Source organism: Amphiprion ocellaris, chromosome 12 (genome assembly GCF_022539595.1).
Source record: "Amphiprion ocellaris isolate individual 3 ecotype Okinawa chromosome 12, ASM2253959v1, whole genome shotgun sequence".
NCBI classification, from domain to species: Eukaryota; Metazoa; Chordata; class Actinopteri; family Pomacentridae; genus Amphiprion; species Amphiprion ocellaris.
The window spans coordinates 31,050,417-31,071,796 of NC_072777.1; the positions used below are offsets into that span (position 1 = coordinate 31,050,417).

Below are 21,380 nucleotides of genomic sequence, written 5' to 3' on the forward strand. Positions count from 1 at the left end.
AAATAATGTAAAGGAGGCCGTGAAAAACACTCCAGAAAGGTTTTCTTTGAAAAAAAAATCATCATGAATTTTGGCGCAAAAAAAACGCCTTACTATACTATGTCGAAAAAAAAAGCGATTTTTCAAACATGTTGTAAAAACGTGTCATATGATGAAATAATGTAAAGGAGGGTGTGAAAAACACTCCAGAAAGGTTTTCTTTGAAAAAAAAATCATCATGAATTTTGGCACAAAAAAACCGCCTTACTATACTATGTCGAAAAAAAATGCCATTTTTCAAACATGTTGTAAAAACGTGATATATGATGAAATAATATAAAGCAGGCTGTGAAAAACACTCCAGAAAGGTTTTCTTTGAAAAAAAATCATCATGAATTTTGGCGCAAAAACGCTATTTAACATGTAAAAACGTGCCATATGATGAAACAATGTAAAGGAGGCTGTGAAAATGACGTTTTTGTCACATTTTGGATGACATACTAAAGTATGACATTTTGGTCACATTTTGGACGACATACTAAAGTATGACGTTTTAGTGATATTTTAGGCCACGTGCAAAACTATGACTTTTTTTCCACATTTTGGACGACATACTAAACTATGACATTTTTTTCTAAGTTGTTTTTTGGGCGGGCTGCACAGTGGTGTATTGGTTAGCACTTTCACCTTGCAGCGAGAAGATCCCTGGATCGCGTCCCGGCTTTCCCGGGATCTTTGTGCATGGAGTTTGCATGTTCTCCCTGTGCATGCGTGGGTTTTCTCCGGGTACTCCGGGAAATCCTTAACAAAGCCGTGGATCCAAACTATAAGCCGCATCACTGTGAAAGTTTAATGAGGTAGTCCTTGTGTCGTTTCTGATTTGCCCTGAAAATTTCATCCAAATCTGTTAGTCTGTTTTTGAGTAATGTTTCACACTGACAGACAGATTCACAGACAAACGTACGCTGATCTTTACATAACTCCACCGTTTCTTGGTAGAGTAATTATGGAGATTAACCTGACTAATGTGGTCAGAAAGTATTTATATATTTTATCTCCAAAAAAGCCCAAAACAGCAAGGCTCTGTCACTGAGATCAGAAACAGAAGTTTGTAGTTCTAGCAAACCTGGCCAACAGTGTGCTGCTTTGTCATGTCATTGTTCTCTTGTTTTTTTCCCCCTAATTTCTTTCACATAATGTTGAAGATGTTTCTTTTTCATCTCCGCTCACCCTCGTTTCTTGATGGCTTTCTCTAGTAGTTTCTCCAGAGTTGTCTTCTCCTTATCATGCAGAGCCACCATCTTGTCCACCTGGGTGCAGTGGGCTTTCTGCATTGTATTTTGATCCTGTTGGGGAAATAAACAAAACAAATCAGCAAAACAGGCAGCAGCAACACGCTACTGTTATTATGAATTAAATACATTCATGTGTTGTTGTTGTCCACACAGAGTAATGAGTCAGCTGCCGTCTTTATTCAGTCAACAGATGGATCCGTATGCTACTAATATACATGTATTACGCAATAGGACATAACACTGTGATAATTAATCAGCCACTATGAATGAGCCATCGTAGTCTCTATGGTGAGCTCTGGTCAAAGGAACTTTTGCAAGTCTAATTTCTTTCAACACGTTCATTATGTGGCTGCATCTCTGTGTGTGTGTGTGTGTGTGTGTGTGTGTGTGTGTGTGTGTGTGTGTGTGTGTGTGTGTCTGTGTGTGTGTGTTTGTGATGAAAGATGGCGTGTGTTTACATGTAGACTGTGGTGGTCAGAGGAAGATGAAAGGTGCAACCCTCCTCTTCCTCTTTCTGCCTTTTTCGAGCATCAATGACTGTCCAGAATAAGCAGCTGCCGCTTTGCATCGCCGACAGACAGATCTGGCATAAACCAACCACCCACCTTTGAGTGTTTCTTCTTTAAAGCGTTGAGCTCCTTCTGTTGCTTTTTTATCAGTTTAAGGTAGGTCTGCAGAGAGAAAGAGAGAGATGCTTGTTTGAGTTATTTTTGGCAGGACATGTTGAGAAAAAGGTTGCACTGTCATTACTTGGGCTATAGTGTTCACTTTGACTGTTTGGTAAATATGCTCTATTCTCTTTGGTCTGAGAAAAGCACTATATCAACAACTTTCCGGGATTAATCCATTATTTTTGGCAGCGTATTTTCATAATTTACAAACCTAATGGATACTGCTAGGTTGAACTTATTTAACGCTTACTGCACAGTTACTTCAAACTATTTAATACTGTATTAAAGAAGTCGTCTGGCTACATTTTGTCGAAACCGATGAACAAAAAGTTGTGTAAATATCACAGCACTAACAACCAACATGACAGATCAACTACAAACAGCAGCTACCTCTGCATTTTACTCCTCAATAGTTCATGTGCTGGGATCACCAGATTATATCATTTTAGTTTTAGAAGTCATAAATATGAGCATCTGATCTGCTTCAAGGCTGTTATAATTTCAGCATAAAACAACAAGAATCAAATGATTTAACATGCTGCACACACTAGCTTTTTATGTTAATTTATAAATAAAAGAAGAAGAAGAAATTGAGGCTGTTGGGGATAGCCGATAGAGTGCACACAAAGGCCAATTTAATTTAGACATAATGAACAGATTTTGTCTTTTCACTACCAACAGTTGATTGGTTGAAGAGTGGGTACGATTTCAGGCGACCAAGATTTTCTTGGGTTGAGTGCAGCCCAAGCACTTACTTCTATGATGTATTTTATGAGTTAATTATGAGGTAAATATTAATACAGAAACATAATTACAACAGTTTTACAATGTGATTACACAGTTGATGTCATTTTATTTTAATTTTCATTCATTATATATTTTCATATTTAGCATTTGACACTTCACGGTGCATTTTTCACTTTTTAAATCATAGATGTTACACTTATTTATTTGTACTGGTATGGTGGTCACTTTGGGGATCATTAAAGTATTTCTACTGTGCTCTATTATGCTCTAAGTAGGAATAAATCCTGATACTTATACACAGAATATTAGCTAATCCTTTCACATACAACTTTAGAGGCTGAACTGAAGAGTCAGGAGAGACAATACCAACCTTCATTTGTTTTAAGTCATCAATGCTGACGTTAGGCACAAGTGCATTATCTAAAATGGCAGTGGGGGGAAAAAAAGATTTAATTCTGTGTTCATACAATATGAATTTTTTCAGTATGTGTGTTTTAAAGTGAGTAGTACCCTTCTTGGTTTCAGCTGTGTTATTTTGGGCAGCGTTGGAGGTCTGGGCCATGTCTGAGCTGGCTTGTGGCGTCACACTGGCTTTCACTGTGTCTCCTTTACCCTTTCCCTTCTTGTCGTTCTTTGAGCTTCCACTGGGGACGTCTGCTATGTCATTCTGCCACAGAGAGAGGATGGATTTAACTTGAGGGAAGCGTCATTTTGATTAAATGAAGACTGTTGTATCTCAGTGTTTTTATGAGGGCTGCCTCCTGAAGGTCGGTGCGTCGAAACATAAATAAAAAATCCCGGATTCGACTAATTCTTTGGGTTGAGAGAAGCCAAAACTTGAAGTGAAGCTGTGCTTATTTTACTGGCCAAGGCTTTACCTTTAAGGGACTATGTCTCGGTGGGTAAACTGGATACAATGTAAGTTCAGTGTTCTGGAAAGTGTGCAACTAGCGTGCGGAATAAGTAAAAATACAGAACATAGATACAGCCACTGTGAAGTGTATACTGACAGGGATGACTAATAATCAGCCATAAAGCGTCTTGATAGGCCTAAATCAGGCCTGGTTCATGCAACGTTACAACATTTTATCACTCTAACTCTTCCTCGTTACTGCAGAGTTGATCCGAACAGTAAAAGCTGTCAAACTAACCAGGAAAGACTGAATTCAAAAAAAAAATTGTTGTTGTGAGCAGCCAAACCCAATTTGACTGACAAAATTCTGCTTTAGGGGTAGCCTTGGTTTCTATTATCTCAGACTGAAGCTTGAGGTGTGTGTGTCTGTGTGTGCATGAAATAGCTGTTTACCGTGTCGATGCCCAGCGCCTTCATCTGGTCAGCTCTCTTCTCTGCTATGGTCAAAAACTTCTTTGGGTCTGATAGAGCGTCAACAATAGCTGAAACACAACGAGATCCAGTCGTAAAGTAGATGACAAGAGGAACAGAAGATTTACTGGTGGGTTGAATACGTCATCACAGATTCTATATTCTGAGAAAGTATATTAGTTGAGACAGGAAAAGAAATTCAGTTTTTGTTTAAACAGAGAGCAGGACTTTATTTTGAGCTCCGTGTCTCTGCGGGAAGTGAATCCGGCAGCAGATCTTAAAGAAGAAGGCTAATGTTTACAGTAATGGCTCCTCAGCGAGAGCCCCTTGGCTTTATTTAATGGCAGCTCCGGCTGTCCTGCTCATTTGTGTGCTTGTGCCTGTTTTAACTGTCTATTACTGCAGATTCACTCTCATCATCATTTAGCTGTGCCATTACTGCGAATGTTAAAACCAACCCACCCCAGGCAGAGAACGAGTGAGCGGGACAGCAGTGACTTTATTATCAGTGTGAAGCAAACCTGTAATCTTTTATTTACACATTAACACAATACACTGCACGTAAAGCTTTGTGATTTGTGTGTGTGTTGCAGTTTTCTCACCTCCGAAGCCGTCGGGCACGTAGGTCTTGAGGATGATTTGGCAGAAGATGGTGGGCAACGACAGGGGCTTGTTGCCTTCGTTCCTCAGAGAGATGTGACGGTAGCCAGCCTGCAGGCCGTCCAGAGGCAGGATGCGCTGCCCAATCAGCTTGTTGTTGTCGTCGTAGACTGCGATTCGCAGCACTGCCAGATCTGGTAAGATCACCTAGAAAGGGAGGGAAGAAGGGAAAAGGTGGTTGGGAGGGAAAAGTTATTTAAAAAATATGAGTGAGGAACAGAATATTCAAACTGCTGATTCTGCTGTGAAAATGGGCGAATGAGAAACTTATTTGTAAGACTATGCAGTAAAATGGCCTCTTTTCTGAAGCTAAAGCAGAAACAGCATCATTAAAGGGGAAGGTCAAGGTTGAAACTGCAGGGGACACTATCAGGGGACAGTCACTGTGTGATACAGGGAAAAGAGGCGATAGCAGAGCAGCACAGAGCATATCTCACCACTGACAAGGCCATCTCCACAACCACTACACATCCAGGCAATGGAGAATATCTGCTGTGTATTTATATATGTATGTGTCTGTAGATGAGCTTATGTGTGCACAAGCTTTGGAAAAAAAAAATCTTAACTGGCCTTGTGTGTGGAGATAAGTGCGCAGAGTGGAGGATGATTAATACGAAGACGAAGAGGAAGGTAAGAGATAAGGCTGAAGAATACTCAGTGGGGATGAATAGGTAGAAGCAGCGCTAGTGTGTACACAATCCTGCTGCTGTACTGTGTGCGTGCTGCTGTGTATCAACAGCTCATGTCGACAGTGGTGTGTATTCACTGTACTTGCCACATGGTGCACTGTGGTGGTATTTGAGGGTATTTGTGTGTAATGCGAGTGTTAGCAGCAGCTCTGCTCGTGATGCTCCGGTTTGATAGCTCAGTGTAGGTTTGTGTGTGAGCAGAGCAGCACTGCGGCAGGCTGTGATTTATGGTATGTGTTAGGAAGCTGGAGTCACAGTCATGGCTGAGAGACTTCCTATTCTGCTGAGAGCAGCACTATTACACACTCAGTTCTCCTGTTCTTTAGCTCTGTATCGCTGATCTCTTTCATCCTCCCTTTATTTCTTTCCTCCACCTCTTTTGTTTCTCTCTTCATTTGTGTAGTTTATCTTTTCTCCTTTCTTTATCTGTGCACCAAAACACAGACTACTGTACATTTCTTGTTTTTGTCCCACTTTCTCTGAAATGACTCGAGCAGTTTTTCTTTGCCTGATTATAGATTCTTTCTAGATTTGTATTTGTAACCATTTTTGTGATTCCTTCCAAACACCACGAAAATGTTTCACGAGATAAGGTTGAAATTTGTAATGATCATCCACAGGACATCTAAAGATCGTTTTAACTAAACAGCTGATGCAGAATGTTTTACACTAAATATGTTACAATAGATGCATTTCTACTTGAATGATGAATATTCAATTTTCAAAATTGGATATCACCACTAGTTTTTACTTTTTGCAAACAGATTTTGATTCAGTGTTCTAATATATAATCTATCATACCTAGAAATAATCTGGATCATACTACATACACATTATATAGTGTATGTTAGTGTAAAATAAGCGATTAGGTGGAATTTAGCTCTGAAGGCCAAGTTTCCAGATTTCAAAAAGTTTTTGAGTTGAGCTTTAGGTCCTAATAAACCTAATTTAGGTTTATACATTAACTTTTGAAATAAATCCCCAACATGAATTGGGGAGTTAGATGAATAACCTCCCCCTTTCTTACTCTCCATCCTCAGTTCTTGCTCTTAAACAGAGAATAAGTAGCTAGTTCTATTGCCACCTGACTTAACTCAAATGACAGCTGTTCCTTCTCCTCTGGTTTCTCAGGTCCAGATATAAAAGCTTCATCACAGTGCATACACAATGTTAATACATGTTTTATTGGAATCTGTATCTTTTATCAATACCGATTTGTTTTCTTCCTGCTACCTTTCTGAAAACGAAGGGCTCTTCATTGTAGGCCGGGTTCAGTCCGTTGTTCATCACCATGCGTGTACGAAACTCCTTCCTGATGGTGTCTGTCGGCAGACCGTACATGTCCACCTCAACATAGGTACCGATTTTCTTATCAGACAGAAACTGTCCTGAGAACACCTGAAGTGAAAACACAGAGAACATTATCAATATTTTATCAAACTGCAGATTTCATAGGAAGATAATAATGATAAAAGAAGTACTCTATAAAGTACCATCTGCATCACTTAAGGACCCAAAACTGAAGTTAGGAATGTCAGAGATGGTACATTAAGCTGTTATAGTGTTCAGCTGCAACAATTATTCAGTTAGCTGCTAACTATTAAATTAATCTGCACCTGTTTTTAAAATTGATTAACCAGTTTGAGTAATTTAAAAAAAAATTAAGATAAATTCTCTACTTTCCGCTTCCTAAATGTAAATATTTTACAGTTTCTTTCCTCTTCTATATGATACAATGAAAAGGTTTTGGTTGAGGATAAAATCTTGGGCTTTGGGAAACACAGATTTTCAAAGGATAATCAACAGTGAAAGTAATGGCTAGTTGCAGCCCTACTTTTCACTCTAAAGTAGGAATCCATATTTGTTTTTAGTATTGCTGCAAATAACAATTATTTTTATATGCAGTTAATTATTTCTCAATTCATCAGTTGGTAGGTCTAAAAAATATCAGAAAATGGTGAGAAAGTGTTACTGATCGATGCAGGACAGATAAAGACACAGCTAAAATGGTTAGTTACAGTAAAACGCTATAAAACCAACCTTTATGTAAACTCAGCATTATTCATGGTAATCGATTAATCTCGTACTATAATGCTGATGGTGTGCATTGCATAACCTTTGTATTTATTGAATTTAACTGTTTATCTGCCTGACTGAAGTATTACCTGTACGCTGCAGGTTGCCGCGATGACACCGTCCACCGGCGTCTCTGAGAAAGGATCAAACATCCTGTCTGACCGCCGCATGAAGTCAGGCTTCAGCAGGTACCTAACACACACAAACACAGGATAAAATATGAGGGAAATGTACACACAACATGTAAATGTGGGCCGTTTCTGTGAAGATTATTTGAAAATTTCTCTATGGGGAGTAAAAGATGTAGCATAAAAATGTCCTTGTGTGAGTAGAACTGGGGCGCCTTCAGAGTAACATTAGTGATGATGGGTGTCTGCAGAAGCCCTGATCTCTCCACATATGAGATTTCCAGCATTAGCAGGAAAATCTGTGCCCTCGGGGACAGTATTAGAGCCAGGGGACGGAGACAATGATGGAGACAGGAAGAGATAGATGACTGCAGAGAGACGAGAAGCTTCCTTCTCCATGGCTCTCATTGGCTCTCGGGGCTGATAGCGGCTACGGTCGCTTCTGGCAACCGCTAATGAGATGTGACAAGCTATAATTGATGAGCTTCAGAGAGGGGCGGAGAAGGGAGGTACGGGATGGAGAGGAATTAGCGAAGGACAGGGGAGAGGTGCTGTTCTCACCCGCAAGAGCCGTTGTACTCAAACTTTCCCTGGTTCAGCTGCATGGCCAGATCTGTTGGACAGAAGGAGGGAGGAGCTTAGTGACCACATCAAAACAGATACACACTTCAAAATAACATTCGTTTTCTCTTCTTGTGCGAACTTCAGAGAGGGTTTTTCCATTTTCCCTGACATTTCTGTTTTCCTCCCCTCAAACCATTCATGCCCCAGAAGCTCCACCTCTCGTGTGAACTCCTCACGCCTGCAGCTCTGCACATGTTCCTCTCAGCCGGCCATATGGTCCGACTTCTCTGCCTCTGGACATGAAGCAGCAGCAGCTGTTCTGCAACAGGCATCACTCACCATGTAGGTGTGTGTCAAAATGAGTCCAACAGAAAAACAAGGTGAGTGTGTGAATGCAAACTACTTATGGAGATAAATATGTATTCATTCTCATCAGGTCTGTACGTTTGTGCACATAAATTGCAGCAAAGCTTAGTGAAACAAAACTTTTCTTGTCTGATTTGCTTTTGAGTAACGGCAAGTTTTTGTCAAGGCAGATGCAGAAGGCCAATAAATGATGTTTGAACTGACATATGTCCCTTTGCAGTAGATTTGAAAATCTTAGTTTAAACACAGTTCACTTATGTTTTACATGTGCCTAATTAGTAGAGAGCTTTTTAAAGTTTGTCCTGTAGTGGTGAGAGGCTACTGACATGTACCCAATCAGACAGTGCTATGGGCAGGACTTTGCTGCATTCAAGCCAAAGACAGGCATTTTTAATTTAATTTATTTCTAAAAAGTAAAAATGCAAATAATTGGCCAGACCAATAATTAGTGCACAAGTAAACTGGAACAAATCTTATTTAAAAATGACAGTTGACACCCAAATCAAGCCCGACCCCATTAGTAGAATTCCTACTGGATCTCTTGCCAAATGAACCCATCCCCAGTAATTCCAGTTTTAAAGTAATTTAAAATCTGATTCAGTTTACTCTGAATGTGTTCATAAACTTTCATGGTTTCAATTTCACATCTACAAAGCTATTTAGAAGGGCTGCAACTAATGATTACTTTAATTGTCGATTATGTTAAATTAGTTGTTTGAAAACATATTAGGAGTAGCGTAACAATTTTAAAATAAATGATTTAGTACCTTCTGCTTAAATATGTAATGTATATCATACTTAAAGGGGAGACTCAATGGGAATCAATAAAATTCTGTATTTAAACATGCAAATAAGGCTTTCTGTATCTAAACTAGAACTGGAGCTAATGATTTTCATTGTTGATTATTCTGTTGATTGTTTTCTCAGTTAAAAGGATTAGTGTGGTCCATAAAATGTACAAAAATGTATACCAGTGGTTCCCACAACCCAAAGATATTTAGTTTATGGTCACAAAGAAGGAAAGAAAATATGCAGATTTAAGAAGCTACAATAAGGGAATTCAGACTTTGCTGCTTAAAAAATAATCTATTATCAAATTAGGTGGTGAATAATGTAGTAGATGACAGCTAATCTTCATCAGCTGTTGCAGCCCTAATGGCTAGAGAGGCAGTAAATGGAAAAACAAATGTGCTTTTGTTAAATGTAGGTGAGCTGACTGTTAAAATTGATATTTTAATCGAACTTGGCTCTTCGTCAAGTCCTTGTTATTCTTGCTTTGTGTATATTTGGATGTGTGCAGATGTGAGTTGGTTTCGTAGTGAACGTTGTTGATTAGTAGGTTCTCGTTGAACCACTGAGCGCGTGCAGAAGACGCTGTCAGCATGATGGGTGATTATATGAGGTCAGGGGTTGTTTCTGAGATATGTGTGTGTGAGGTCAGAGGTTGTGTGTTCGTGTTGCGGTACCTGGGGTCTGGAAGTTGAGTGAGACCATCTGGCAGCCTGCGTTCCAGAAGATCTGAGGCATGTAATTACTGGAGTCCACTCGGCCTCCTTTGGGGTAGATACGGCTCATCTGACGCTTGTTGTAGCTGCACTGACGCTCAGGAATTTTTCCTTTTTTTAAAAACAGGAGCTCGTGTGTGTTCCATACACATGTGTGTTCATTTGACTGCTTGTGTGCATCAAACAGACCGTGGGACTATTTTTAGTGCGAACAGCTTGGGTCAAGCCGTCCCATTGGAGGGAGCAGAGTGGATGTGAGCGTCAGGCCAAGCTGCACAGTTGGAAAGTACACGGGGCTCCAGAGGCCTCCAGTTATTTTCCGACATCAGAGCGGAAACAAATGTGGCTAAAAAACATCAGCTCTGACCCGTCGTTCAGCTCTCATTTGGGTGACCTCAATCTATTAAGTTAAAACTCAGATGTTACCGGAGAGCTACAGAGCTTCACTCAGACGTGCAGTAAAGTGGAGCTCAGTGGTGATGATCAGAACAAAACATCCAAGGTGTCTGACTCGTTAAGTTTACAGTGTAGTAGCACAGGAACATTTTCATTTACCCCGAACTTTTCTGAGACAAAATGGCAAATTAACACAAATCCTACACCTATTTGGTAAATTTCAGCTATATTTCTGATGCTTTGATGTTCCTTTTGTTGCAGTTTTTCATATAAATCCAATGCAAGTATGACTTCAGTTCAAAGGATACTTGACAAACTCGATGGCGTTAGTCTTCAGGTAACCCAGGCCAACGGACTCGTTGAAAGATGACATATTGTGGTGGATATTCCTCTCTGAAAGACACGAGAAACAGTAAAGAAGATGCATTTTACAGTCTTATTTCACTAGCTAGGTTCTCCTCACTGGTGTGTTCATGTCCTTTTAGGTTACAAAAGGGAAACAACATGGATGCTGTAAATTATATTAGATGTTTTGTATTTTATTGGTCGGAGCTTTTAAATAATACATTGATAGCTGAACATCACGAGTGGTGAGTGGTAAGTATTTATTTTCACCCCAGCTCACACGAATCAAGCTGTTAACAGAGGTGAGGGATGTCAGGATTGCATTATTGCAGCTAATAAATAACTTTTCAGATTTACGTGCAATATTAACACTTCTCTCAGTATATCTATTAATAAAAGAATCTGTGCAATACTGTTATTTAATTAGTAATTATGTATATTTTGCTTCATTTCTGTTTTGTACTACATTTCTTAAATGTTTGCACTCTCTTTGCTGCTGTAACACTAATAAAAGCTTATCTTAAGTAATGGTTACAACCTAATAACATATTGCCAATGAAACGTTAGCATAACAATTTATGTATAATTTACACTTACTTTTGTCCCCCCTGTTCCTGTTTCTATGACAACAACTCAGCAGATCACATACTTAAATTTTCACTGGCTTTCATTTGTTGTTCTGACTTTATGGAGATATTATGCAAATTTTCCAAGTTGGGAACTCTGTCAGTAACTGTTGTTTAACTGCACCAGTATTTTTCTTTCAACTACTGTAAATAAGATATATAAAAAAATGCACTAGAAGGAGCTTAAAACTCACCTTCTGCCACATCGAAACTCTGAAACTTGACGGGCTGTGCATAGTTGACCATCGCTGAGAGATACGGGTGGATGTTTGTTGTGGCTCCTACGTAGGTGTACTGAGCTATAATAGCCTCTTCAGAGTCTTCTGCCACGTCTCCACCCTGCACAGGACAGAAACAAGTTGAAATTAGTCCTACAGTACGCTGTTATAACTAAACAATATGAAGTGTACAACGATATTAAAGCAACTAATTCTTTCCACTGTTTTTGTTTTCCCACAGAATGAGTCCATCGGATTGAGCTCCACTGGACTTTTGGCTCCTAATTGATGTTTTTTTTTTTTTTTTTTTAGCTAAATAATGTGTTTTCAATACACAATTTTAATGTGTGCTGCCTATTTTGTATAAAATTGTAAATGTTTGACACAGTCTCATGGATCTATCGTGAATACACTCCATCAATGATAGACCAGTAGATGATGGATAAATGGATCAGTATGAATGGAAAGAGATGAATAGATAATATTCATATATCTACTGCTCTATATATTGATTTTTCCATCCACAATAGATGGATGGTTGGATGAGGGATGGACAGATGTGTGGATTTATCTGTCATACAGCCACAGGCAGTATCTATCTATAGAATACAAATAGAGCTGTACTGAATGTTTAAACAGACTTGTCATGCAAATGTTACAGTTAACTGACTGTAGTCAAATCAACGCTGCCCACATTCAGTGCAATTGTATGAACAGGAAATCTTAGAAAGTGTTCATTCATAGCAGAGATGCGGCTGCTGCTTGTATAAAAACATGATTAATCTATCTCAAACTTTTTTAAGTTATTTATGCAGATGTGTACTTGCCTTTTTGTTATTGTCTTGGTCAGATGCTTCAGAGATATCCGTGGCATCTGTTGCTTCAGTGGCTTCAGAAATCTCTGTCACTTCATCATCAGGTACCTGAAACACAAACGGATAAAACAAACAAAATAATTAAATGCACGAATGGTTAGTTTTTAATTGAGACTGGCGTCTTGTCTTTATCTGTGGTGATCAGCATTTCATACAACTGCACTGTAGAGAATGTAGGAGGACATTGGAGTAACATTACTTTCAGTAACTATTCTGCCTTTGGAGGGACATTACTGCTGAATAAAGTAAGTTTACAACCATTATAGTAACATTTTTCTCTGACTGCAGCAACCACACCAAAGAGACTCACTTCACACAACAAACACACTAGTCTGCGTCACCACATTCCTTAAAGGAGATGTGCAGTCACAGTGGTTGGCAAACACAGTAGCTATATGATTTCATAAAATCTTCATATTAAGTGTTTGTTTACTGAGATGATTAATGGTGGACGAAGTACTCAGATCCTTAAGTCAAAGTACTAAAACCACACTGTAAAAGTCATGAGTTGAAAATGGTACTAAAAGTATGTAAGCAAAATCAGGAAAATGTAATCAGTTTTTAAAAATGTCTCCTCTGACTTATATTTTAATAGAGAATGTTAAATTATTAAAATATTGTAACTCAGAAATTAATGTAAAAGCAAGAATTGACTGCTGTCGCAACCCTAATCACCTGAAACTCAAACAATCAGAACTGGAGTCAGTAAAGTACAAATGGTTCCTAACCTTCGTTCTATTCTCACCTGCCAAAGACCCCGTTGCTTCACTTAGGCGCTGAACAAATAATTTCAGTATTTTAGAATCCAGTCAGTCCTCAAAGTACCGACTCACCTTCTTGATGCTGTTGCTTCGCTCTTCTTCTTTCCTTGAACTGACGGCATTATTCTGAGAAACACTGTTAGCTTCTTTCTCGCTGGTTGCTTCTGACAGACTGCTGGGCGCCTCTGAATTTAAATCCTTCTCCTCGGCCTCTTTCTCTCCTGCAGATACGTACAAACAGAAGACAGAAATTAACCCTGGAACAAAGATTTTCTGCAAATATTGATTCTTTTCCTGTTGTTTGTTGAATTTGAACAAGTTGAACAAGCTTTTGTCATGTTTTGTAGCGATTTTAACTTCTAAAAATATGTGAGAAAGTCATCCAGGCCTCTTATACACTTCATTTATTGTAGAGTTTACCGTTCTCTGTCTCGTCTTCGTTCTCCTCTCCCATAATGATGGCCGTGGTGTTGGTCTCTCCGGCCTCCATGTGTTTCTTAAAGGCCTCGAGCTGCTCTGTGTCGTGCACACACATATAAAAAGTTACCATAAAATAGTTTCTACCTATATTTTCAAACATTATGAGGTTCACTACTTACTCTGTTCCACTTCAGGTTTCAAACGCTTGTTTTTGATGAGAATTTTCCGTTTAAGGTCGTTGGGAGAAGGTAAAGGGCGCGCAGATTCAATCTGCAAGGGAGAAAATCACACTTTTAAATATTAATGACTGTCATCCAGTTGTAATAAAGTTTGCATCAGAAAGAGAACACAAACCGGGAAGTTGTCCAGAGGCTGTTTGAGGAGGAAGTCACCAAAGATCTCCTCGCAGTACTTCGCCATTTTGTACTGCTGTGGTTTACTAGAAACAAACAAAAAACACACATGCAGATTGTACTGAGTCTGAAAAAAAACAAAACATTTCAGAAAATTGTTTTAAACTGCACATTTACCTGCAATGATTTTCAAAGGACAAGATAACGGGGTAGTCTGATGTGACGAACGCTGTCTCCTTGATGGCCTGAATAACATCCTGAGGTAAGAACAGAGAAAAAACGTTTGAAAGACACGATAGATGTAATACCAAACTGTCAACACAAGGGGGCAGCAGACATGAAATAACATTCAGGTAGATGAGAAAGACTCTTCTGTAGTTCTGTGTATTAACCTTGAACAGGATGTCTGTGCACATGGCCTTTCCATGAGTGATGATGGGTTCCTGGTCCTCTCCTTTCCCATCCCAGCAGTCCAGCTCCACACACCTGGAACGACAACAATCTCACTGGAGTCCAACGATGTTCACATAACATAAAATACAGCCAGTGTCATAGACTGAGACTTAGAGATTCAATGAAGATCTCAGTTGGAATTTTTGTGCAGAACTGAGCTTAATCCATGTCTGGGAATCTGAGCCATAATGTACAAACATAACTGAGCTGCAGTTCATCCACTTATTATTTTATATCTATTTGTCCACCTGGAGCTCCATTTATCATATTACGTACAGTCGTGAACAAAAGTTTACATAAGTGACAGTGTTGTGTTTCCAATGAGTCCTATAACTCCTAATTTCCTTTGATGGAATCATTGAAACCCATGCACCTTTGTCAAAAGGCCAAACACATCAAAAGTGGCGAAGAAATCCTGACTTAACCCCCATCATGATGATGGAGAAACAAGTCAGTGTCAGAAAGCCAATAAATTTAGCATAACTGGACCAAACCAGAAGCTTGTAGACGGCTACAAAAGTAAATAATGGAGGTGAAAATGATCAAAGGACATTTAACTAGATTTGCTCTATGTATATTTTTGACCCAGCAGATTTTGTCAGATTTCCAAAAGATCTATAACAAATCTATCATGCACGATAGTTTTTTGCAAGAAAGATTTATCCGTTTCATTGATTCCACCGTAGAAAATTCAGACTTGTAGGAGTCTTTGAAAAATCTAGATGGCTGTGATACACTGTGATTTTATTCAGGATTAATAATATTTCATCTTATTTGTCAAAAGCTAAAGCTTCTGTAAAACTAAATGCATAATAGGTCTTAGCTCTATCTGTCTTGTTCATAATGCAAACACAGTTACAGATAGTAGTTGTTGCTATATTGTGTTTAAAATCTCCTCTATTCCCCTTTAACAGACCACATCTCTCTACGTACCTGCATCCAGACAGCAGCACTTGGCGGTACATCTCTACTGAAGACTTCCCTCCGAACTGTCGGCCGGTCAGATAGGTGTTGTGAGAGGAGCTGATGAAGTAGTGAGCCAGAGGCTGGTCCATCTCTTGGTACAACTCCAGCCGGTCCAGGAACACCGGAGCGTTTTCATCTGACATCAGGTACCGACAGAATCCATCGCTGGACATGTGACCTGGAGGAGGTTTATTTAAAGATGACATTTCAGAAAACGATAATACAAAAAACAATTGTTGTAATGGAAGTAATCAACTGGAAAAGTTGCATAGTCATATCACATAGGTAAAAATGTTACCAGTAAATGGTGGATTCCAATAAAAATACATCTTTACTCAGTTGTTTCTCTAATTCGAAGTCACAGCAGCACTTACAGAAAACCCATTAGTTTTACTCTCATCTATATGCTGAAGCATCTTCCAAAGGGTTTCACTCATATATTATTCATAGCCTGATTTAGAGAACATTTTATTCCTGAAAACATGAGGAAAATTGTTTTTTAATGGCTGTTAATAACATTTTCTAGTATATGTCAACAAAATGAAAGAAGAATTTTGAAACTGATTTTATCCAGTGTCTAGAAAGTAGTATTAAATAAAGCTGCAATGAATGATTATTTTCATTTTTCGATTATTTTGTTGATTAATCAACTGGATGTGTGGCCTCAAAAATGTCAGAATCTAATCAAAAAATATCAATCTTTGTTTCTCAAAGCCCAAAATTTGCCAGCAACCCAAAGAAAGAAATCAGCAAATATTCAAACTTAAGAAGCTGCAAGAAGAGAATTTAGATGTTTTCTTCTTAAAAATTACTCAAAACAATGAATCTGTTATCAAAATAGTAAATAATAATGTAATATTTGACAACTAACTGAATAATCCCTAAATTGCTGCAGCTCCAGTACTATATTACTGAAGGAACTAGAACCAGATTATTTGTATTTATGATTAATTAAAACTTCAATATAAAATGTTAGCCATTAATTGGACTGTTTCCATTGGATGGGGTCAGTGCTGTTGATGTCAGCTCAGCAGGACTGTTGACTGCATTCTAGTCTTTAAAATGTATTGATAATCAATGAATTTACATTTTAAAGCGATAATGCAGCAGGTGCAGGGTTCAGGTCATTTATTATTAAACATCAGATCCCTGTGAGGCTGCATCTAAAACGCCCGTTAAACAGATGTATTTGTTTTAAATATTGCCCAAATACTATAAGCATTCATTAATAAGCAGAACTGTCTGTACAACTGTTTGTCTATTTGTCTTGATTATAAGAAAAATAAAAGTAAGACAGAGGCTTAAAAAAATCTCCATGTCAACTGTCAGTAATCTGGTGTGATGCTGTAGCTTCAAGGTTCTACGGGCAGATGGCAGCAGAGTCTAAAATATTCATCTGCCTCCTGTTTCCCGCTACACCTTTCTGTGGATTTATCTGCTTGTTTTGTTTTTACCTTTCTTCTTCAGGGCGTCATCTCTCTCATATTTCTCAATGATCTGCATGGCTCTCTTTGGGTCGTAGAACGGAAACAGAATCTCGTTCAGTCTGGGGTCGCGCTGGTTCTGTGGAGCAACATGTGAACACTCAGTCATCCACACATCTAATGTCTACTTCCAAACACAGACTGGATTAAAAAGAACAGGTCTCACAGGGACACACAGGACAGAGGACAAACGAGTGCAACATGTTTCTACACTGATAATCTGAAATGTCTGCTGTGAGATTTTAAACTCATGGGAGTTTATAATGTTTTTTATTTCTTATTGTTTAAGGTGAGACACTCCAGGCAAAGGCACAGTTTCATCATCTACTAGTGATATTTTGCTTCCACAACACGTCTACTTTTAGACTAGTTGGAAAAAAACATTAACTATATATGTTAAGGTTCTTTTTGTGTATCAAATATCTAAGAAAATGTGTGCATATTCATTATGGTTTTTTAATAATACATTATTTGCACATGTAAACATAACAGTTGAGAAAACTTGCAATACAAAATATAATAGTCTTACTGTAAGTAATCAACACGGGAAGTTTAAAACTACTGATTCCATTAAAAAATGCAAGGAATTTTAAAATATTTATTGTTTAAGGCCAATTTCTCAGTTTGACCTCAAACTTTTCAGTTGTATCCCATCCATATTTTCACAGAAAGGTTTGGTCATATCTCATTCACAACATGATTTATTGAACAATTTATCAATGAAAAATGGCAAAATTGGATTTCTTTTTTTCTATCTGTTGACAGTACTTTCTGATTTGTGGAGTCACAAACAGATATCCTCCGTATAAACCTCTAACTTAATACGTCAACAAAATGACACAAAAATCTGACTTTATCCAGTGCTTAGATTTCTGTTCTGGAAATTAATGCAAAAAAGAGTAAAGTTGTGATATTTATTCCCTCAATAATATATTTAAACATGATTATTTTTTAAAAATAAAAAACGTAATACAAAAAAGAACTGTCTGTAAGCAATCGAAGTTTAGTTTAAGTTATTTATCTTCAAGTAGTTGTTTCTAATAAGAATTTTACAAAACAAATCTTTTCTCAGATTTTCCTCAAACTCTGAACCAGATATCCCAGAGCTGTAGCACTCACGTCCAAACTTTCTAATTTTATTCCTGTCTATATTCTAAAAGTTTCTACAAAGAGTTTTGTTCATTTATTATTTATCCATGACAATATGATTTTTTTCTGGATGTTGAGAGTATTTCTATGATTTCTGGAGTGTTAAAAACAGATGAAATACCTCTCGACAAAATGATATAAGAATTTTGAACTTGGCTTTATCTAATGTTCAGATTTCTGTTCTGGAAATGTATATATTTTGGGGTATTTTATGATGAGACGGCAACGATTTATTGATTGGTTGTCAACTATCGATTTTGATTGGTCAGTTTGAGTAATTTTTTAAGAGAATAAAAAAATGTCTAAATTCTGTAATTGCAGAGAATTTAAATTTGAATATTTTCTGGTTTCTGTCTTTTTCTATGGCACTAAACTGAAAATTTCCCGTTTCAGTGAACATTTTATAGAGCAAACTTACTGTTTAATTGAGTAAATAATCAACATAACAATCGACAGGAAAAGATTCATTAGTAGCAGCCCTATTTTAGATATATAATGTCTCATTTACATAAAAAAATAAGATTTAAGAAGTAGAAAAAACTATTGTCTTGAAGTGACTACGTGGGTAAGTTTCATGTTGATATTTATTAACTTATTTAAAATTCTACTGTTTCACCTGTAGTGTCTCCCCTTAAAAATGTATTAAATGCATAACAGAAGATACTAAAAGCCTTTAATTTTTTCCTAATATGTTTCCTTAGAGTTGTTCCTCTAAGTCAGTAGAGCTGTTTCAAATATTATTGTGGCCTTCAACAGGGAGCATGTAGGTCACAGAAACTGTGAATCACACCAACAGGTGCAGCGTTTAAATGCCACTTTGAAAGCAGTGGAAGCCGTGCGTTGGAACGAAAACAACAGCATCGTTATGGAGCCGCTGCCCACTCGCCAAGCACAGGTGGAGGAATTAATCTGATTGGAGGCGTGAAGCGGCGGCGCACGTGACCAAGCAGGTAGAAAAACACAGCGGGAAAAAAAAAAAAACAGCAGGAAATGAGATGAAACCACGCAGGAAGCAACAGGATGCGGGTAAAAAAAAAAGTCTCTGGTTGCTATGGCGACACCAATTAGACACAGGGAGGGGAGGCAGCGGCGGCGACAATGTGGTGGCAGCACATTAGGAAACGGGATGAGGTTCTGAGCATGCAGAACAAGGAGGAGGTGGAAGTTGCCCTTGAAACCTCACTGGAAGTTAAATATTCTGTAAAAGTCATGGATGCAGGTTTAATGAAGGTTGGAGGGGCAACTTTTACCAGGGGCAGGAGGGAAATAAAGCAGGGGGGCAGGAAGCACAAAGCTCAAGCCAAACACACAGAGAAGTTAATGTAAAGAGCTTACTTCATTCAGAAAGCTGACTAACTGGTCTACAGTTAAATAATCAGTTTTGTTCCCATTGCTGCAAAGGAATTAATTAGAAAAAGAACAAAACAACAGAATGTTACGTTTTTTAAAAATGGAAACTCTCACAGTCATTCACACAGTTAAAATTAGAAAAGCACTCCGTTAACTTTTACATGTTAATCATCACTCTCTATTTTCAATGTTGTCATTAGGTTGAATGTAATTAATGTCGAACTGTGGAAGCAGGTTAGGCCGTCCAGGCGTAGTTAGTGCAGCAGGCGCAGAAACATTTTTGTCCTGATTTTTTTCCGAACACGATGCAGCGGTTCGTCTCTCATCGGGGAATATTTCAACACTTCTGTTAGGCTACACAGGTACAGTTCAACGCTGGGGTACCGCTGTTAAGATTTGTTGTTATTTCTGAGGTGCAAAAATCAGCAAACACGGGAAATCACTGTACAGAGGAAAGAGCAGGCAGGTTTATTAAAAACAGGAAACTCACATTTTCTTGAAAAGCTCCTCGATGTCCGTTCGAGGGCAGATCTTCTGTGTGAGCGCGTAGAAAATGTCAAAAGTGAAATCTGAATGTTCAATCTCATCATTCTGTGGATGAGAAAAAAAAAGAGTTTACTTATACATATTTCCACACTATACAGTATGGCATAAAAAGATTTAGCATGCCCCAAGACATAGCATATCAAATGTAGTGTGAAAAAAAAAAATAGCCAGATGTTGAACTACATCTGGCTTTCCTGACCCACAATCCTTTACAAGGTTATGTCACGGTGTATCGTATGAGAATAAACAAGTTTATAAAACACACAAACAAATGACAGCTCATTATGCATTACAGACTGCAACAGTTTTAAGTTTAGGATACGTTATCCCACCACTATCCCCACTCATCCCTACTCCAGCCAGTCGAGGCAGCTGGCTGCCTTCCCTGAGCCTGGTTCTTTTGGATGTTCTAGGTTATTTTTTTGTTCCTTCCCACCGTTGCTCATAGGGAATCCAAACGCAACTTTTGTTGGGTTTTCTGTTCTTTTCATAATTCGTAAGGCCTGTACCTTACTGTGCTAAGTGCTGGGAGATGACATATGTTGTGAATTTGCACTATATTAATTACATTGAATTGAATTATTATGACAAAAAACAAACCAACCAACCAAAAAACTTCGAAGAAGAAGAATAAGCAAAACTTTGTCGATGTATGAGAGAAAAAAATATATATAATTATTAAGGGATTACTTTCCATTGGTAAGTTGTAATTATTCTTTCAGGTAAACTGGGTTTTGCCATGTTTTGGGCTGTTCAGAGGCAAATTCAATAAAAAGATATTAAAAAAAAATTTTTTTAAAAAAAGCAGAAAGTCTTTTGAGTGAAAAGTTTGCTTCCATCTCCTATTTTGCACATTAATGCTTTTTTTTTTTGGAAAAAGTCAACAACCACATCAAGCAAAGTGTAAAAATGTTTTTGTGAAACTGAGTTATCTTGAATATTACCATTTCAATAAACCTTTTCTCATGCAAGACTTAAAAATGTGCCTCAACATACGTTTTAGAAACACAGCTTGAGTGACTGTGGAGTTCTTTTTTGTTTTCCTGCATCCAAACTTGGTTGATAAAGACTCCCCTTATTGACTAACATTTGCTGGACTTTTACAAATTGAACAGACTGTCTCTGACCTTTCCACTGGGGAGGCCCAGATCCTTCAGAGCCTGAAAGATGCCCTTCTCCGTCTTGCCTGACGCAAACGTTCGTGTAATGCTGTAAAAGACAAAGGAGGAAAAACAAAAGAAGGTGAAGATGAGTGAATCACAGTTGTATAAAATAGGTTCAGAAAGGAGAAAAACTTTAGTCTTACCCTCTGACAGGAATCTTTCCATTCACATTGGTCAGGAAACACATTCTCATCCAACTAAACAAGGAAGAGAAACTCAGATTAGAGGGGCTGATTGAGAAAAGCTAGGAGATTGTATGTAACGTCTAAAG

The 21,380-nt window shown here is 38.1% G+C and overlaps 1 protein-coding gene across 3 annotated transcripts in view; it reads right to left on the reverse strand.

Moving 5' to 3' along the window:
• The window catches only part of LOC111569680 (1-phosphatidylinositol 4,5-bisphosphate phosphodiesterase beta-4), a 109,510-nt gene that overhangs the window by 20,001 nt on the left and 68,129 nt on the right, over window positions 1-21,380 (reverse strand). For all 3 annotated transcript variants that reach the window (XM_055015818.1, XM_055015817.1, XM_055015819.1), the window contains 25 exons: window positions 21,253-21,306; window positions 21,074-21,155; window positions 19,891-19,991; window positions 19,386-19,443; window positions 16,872-16,980; window positions 15,385-15,595; window positions 14,391-14,484; window positions 14,176-14,255; window positions 14,000-14,084; window positions 13,825-13,915; window positions 13,646-13,741; window positions 13,298-13,446; window positions 12,417-12,512; window positions 11,566-11,710; window positions 10,709-10,793; window positions 9,966-10,090; window positions 8,131-8,182; window positions 7,531-7,633; window positions 6,599-6,763; window positions 4,619-4,823; window positions 3,999-4,087; window positions 3,203-3,359; window positions 3,063-3,112; window positions 1,880-1,945; window positions 1,210-1,325 (listed from right to left, as the gene is read on the reverse strand). In XM_055015818.1, coding sequence (XP_054871793.1) covers window positions 1,210-1,325; window positions 1,880-1,945; window positions 3,063-3,112; window positions 3,203-3,359; window positions 3,999-4,087; window positions 4,619-4,823; window positions 6,599-6,763; window positions 7,531-7,633; window positions 8,131-8,182; window positions 9,966-10,090; window positions 10,709-10,793; window positions 11,566-11,710; window positions 12,417-12,512; window positions 13,298-13,446; window positions 13,646-13,741; window positions 13,825-13,915; window positions 14,000-14,084; window positions 14,176-14,255; window positions 14,391-14,484; window positions 15,385-15,595; window positions 16,872-16,980; window positions 19,386-19,443; window positions 19,891-19,991; window positions 21,074-21,155; window positions 21,253-21,306 — 2,664 coding nt within the window. The remainder of the gene's footprint in view (window positions 1-1,209; window positions 1,326-1,879; window positions 1,946-3,062; window positions 3,113-3,202; window positions 3,360-3,998; window positions 4,088-4,618; window positions 4,824-6,598; window positions 6,764-7,530; window positions 7,634-8,130; window positions 8,183-9,965; window positions 10,091-10,708; window positions 10,794-11,565; window positions 11,711-12,416; window positions 12,513-13,297; window positions 13,447-13,645; window positions 13,742-13,824; window positions 13,916-13,999; window positions 14,085-14,175; window positions 14,256-14,390; window positions 14,485-15,384; window positions 15,596-16,871; window positions 16,981-19,385; window positions 19,444-19,890; window positions 19,992-21,073; window positions 21,156-21,252; window positions 21,307-21,380) is intronic.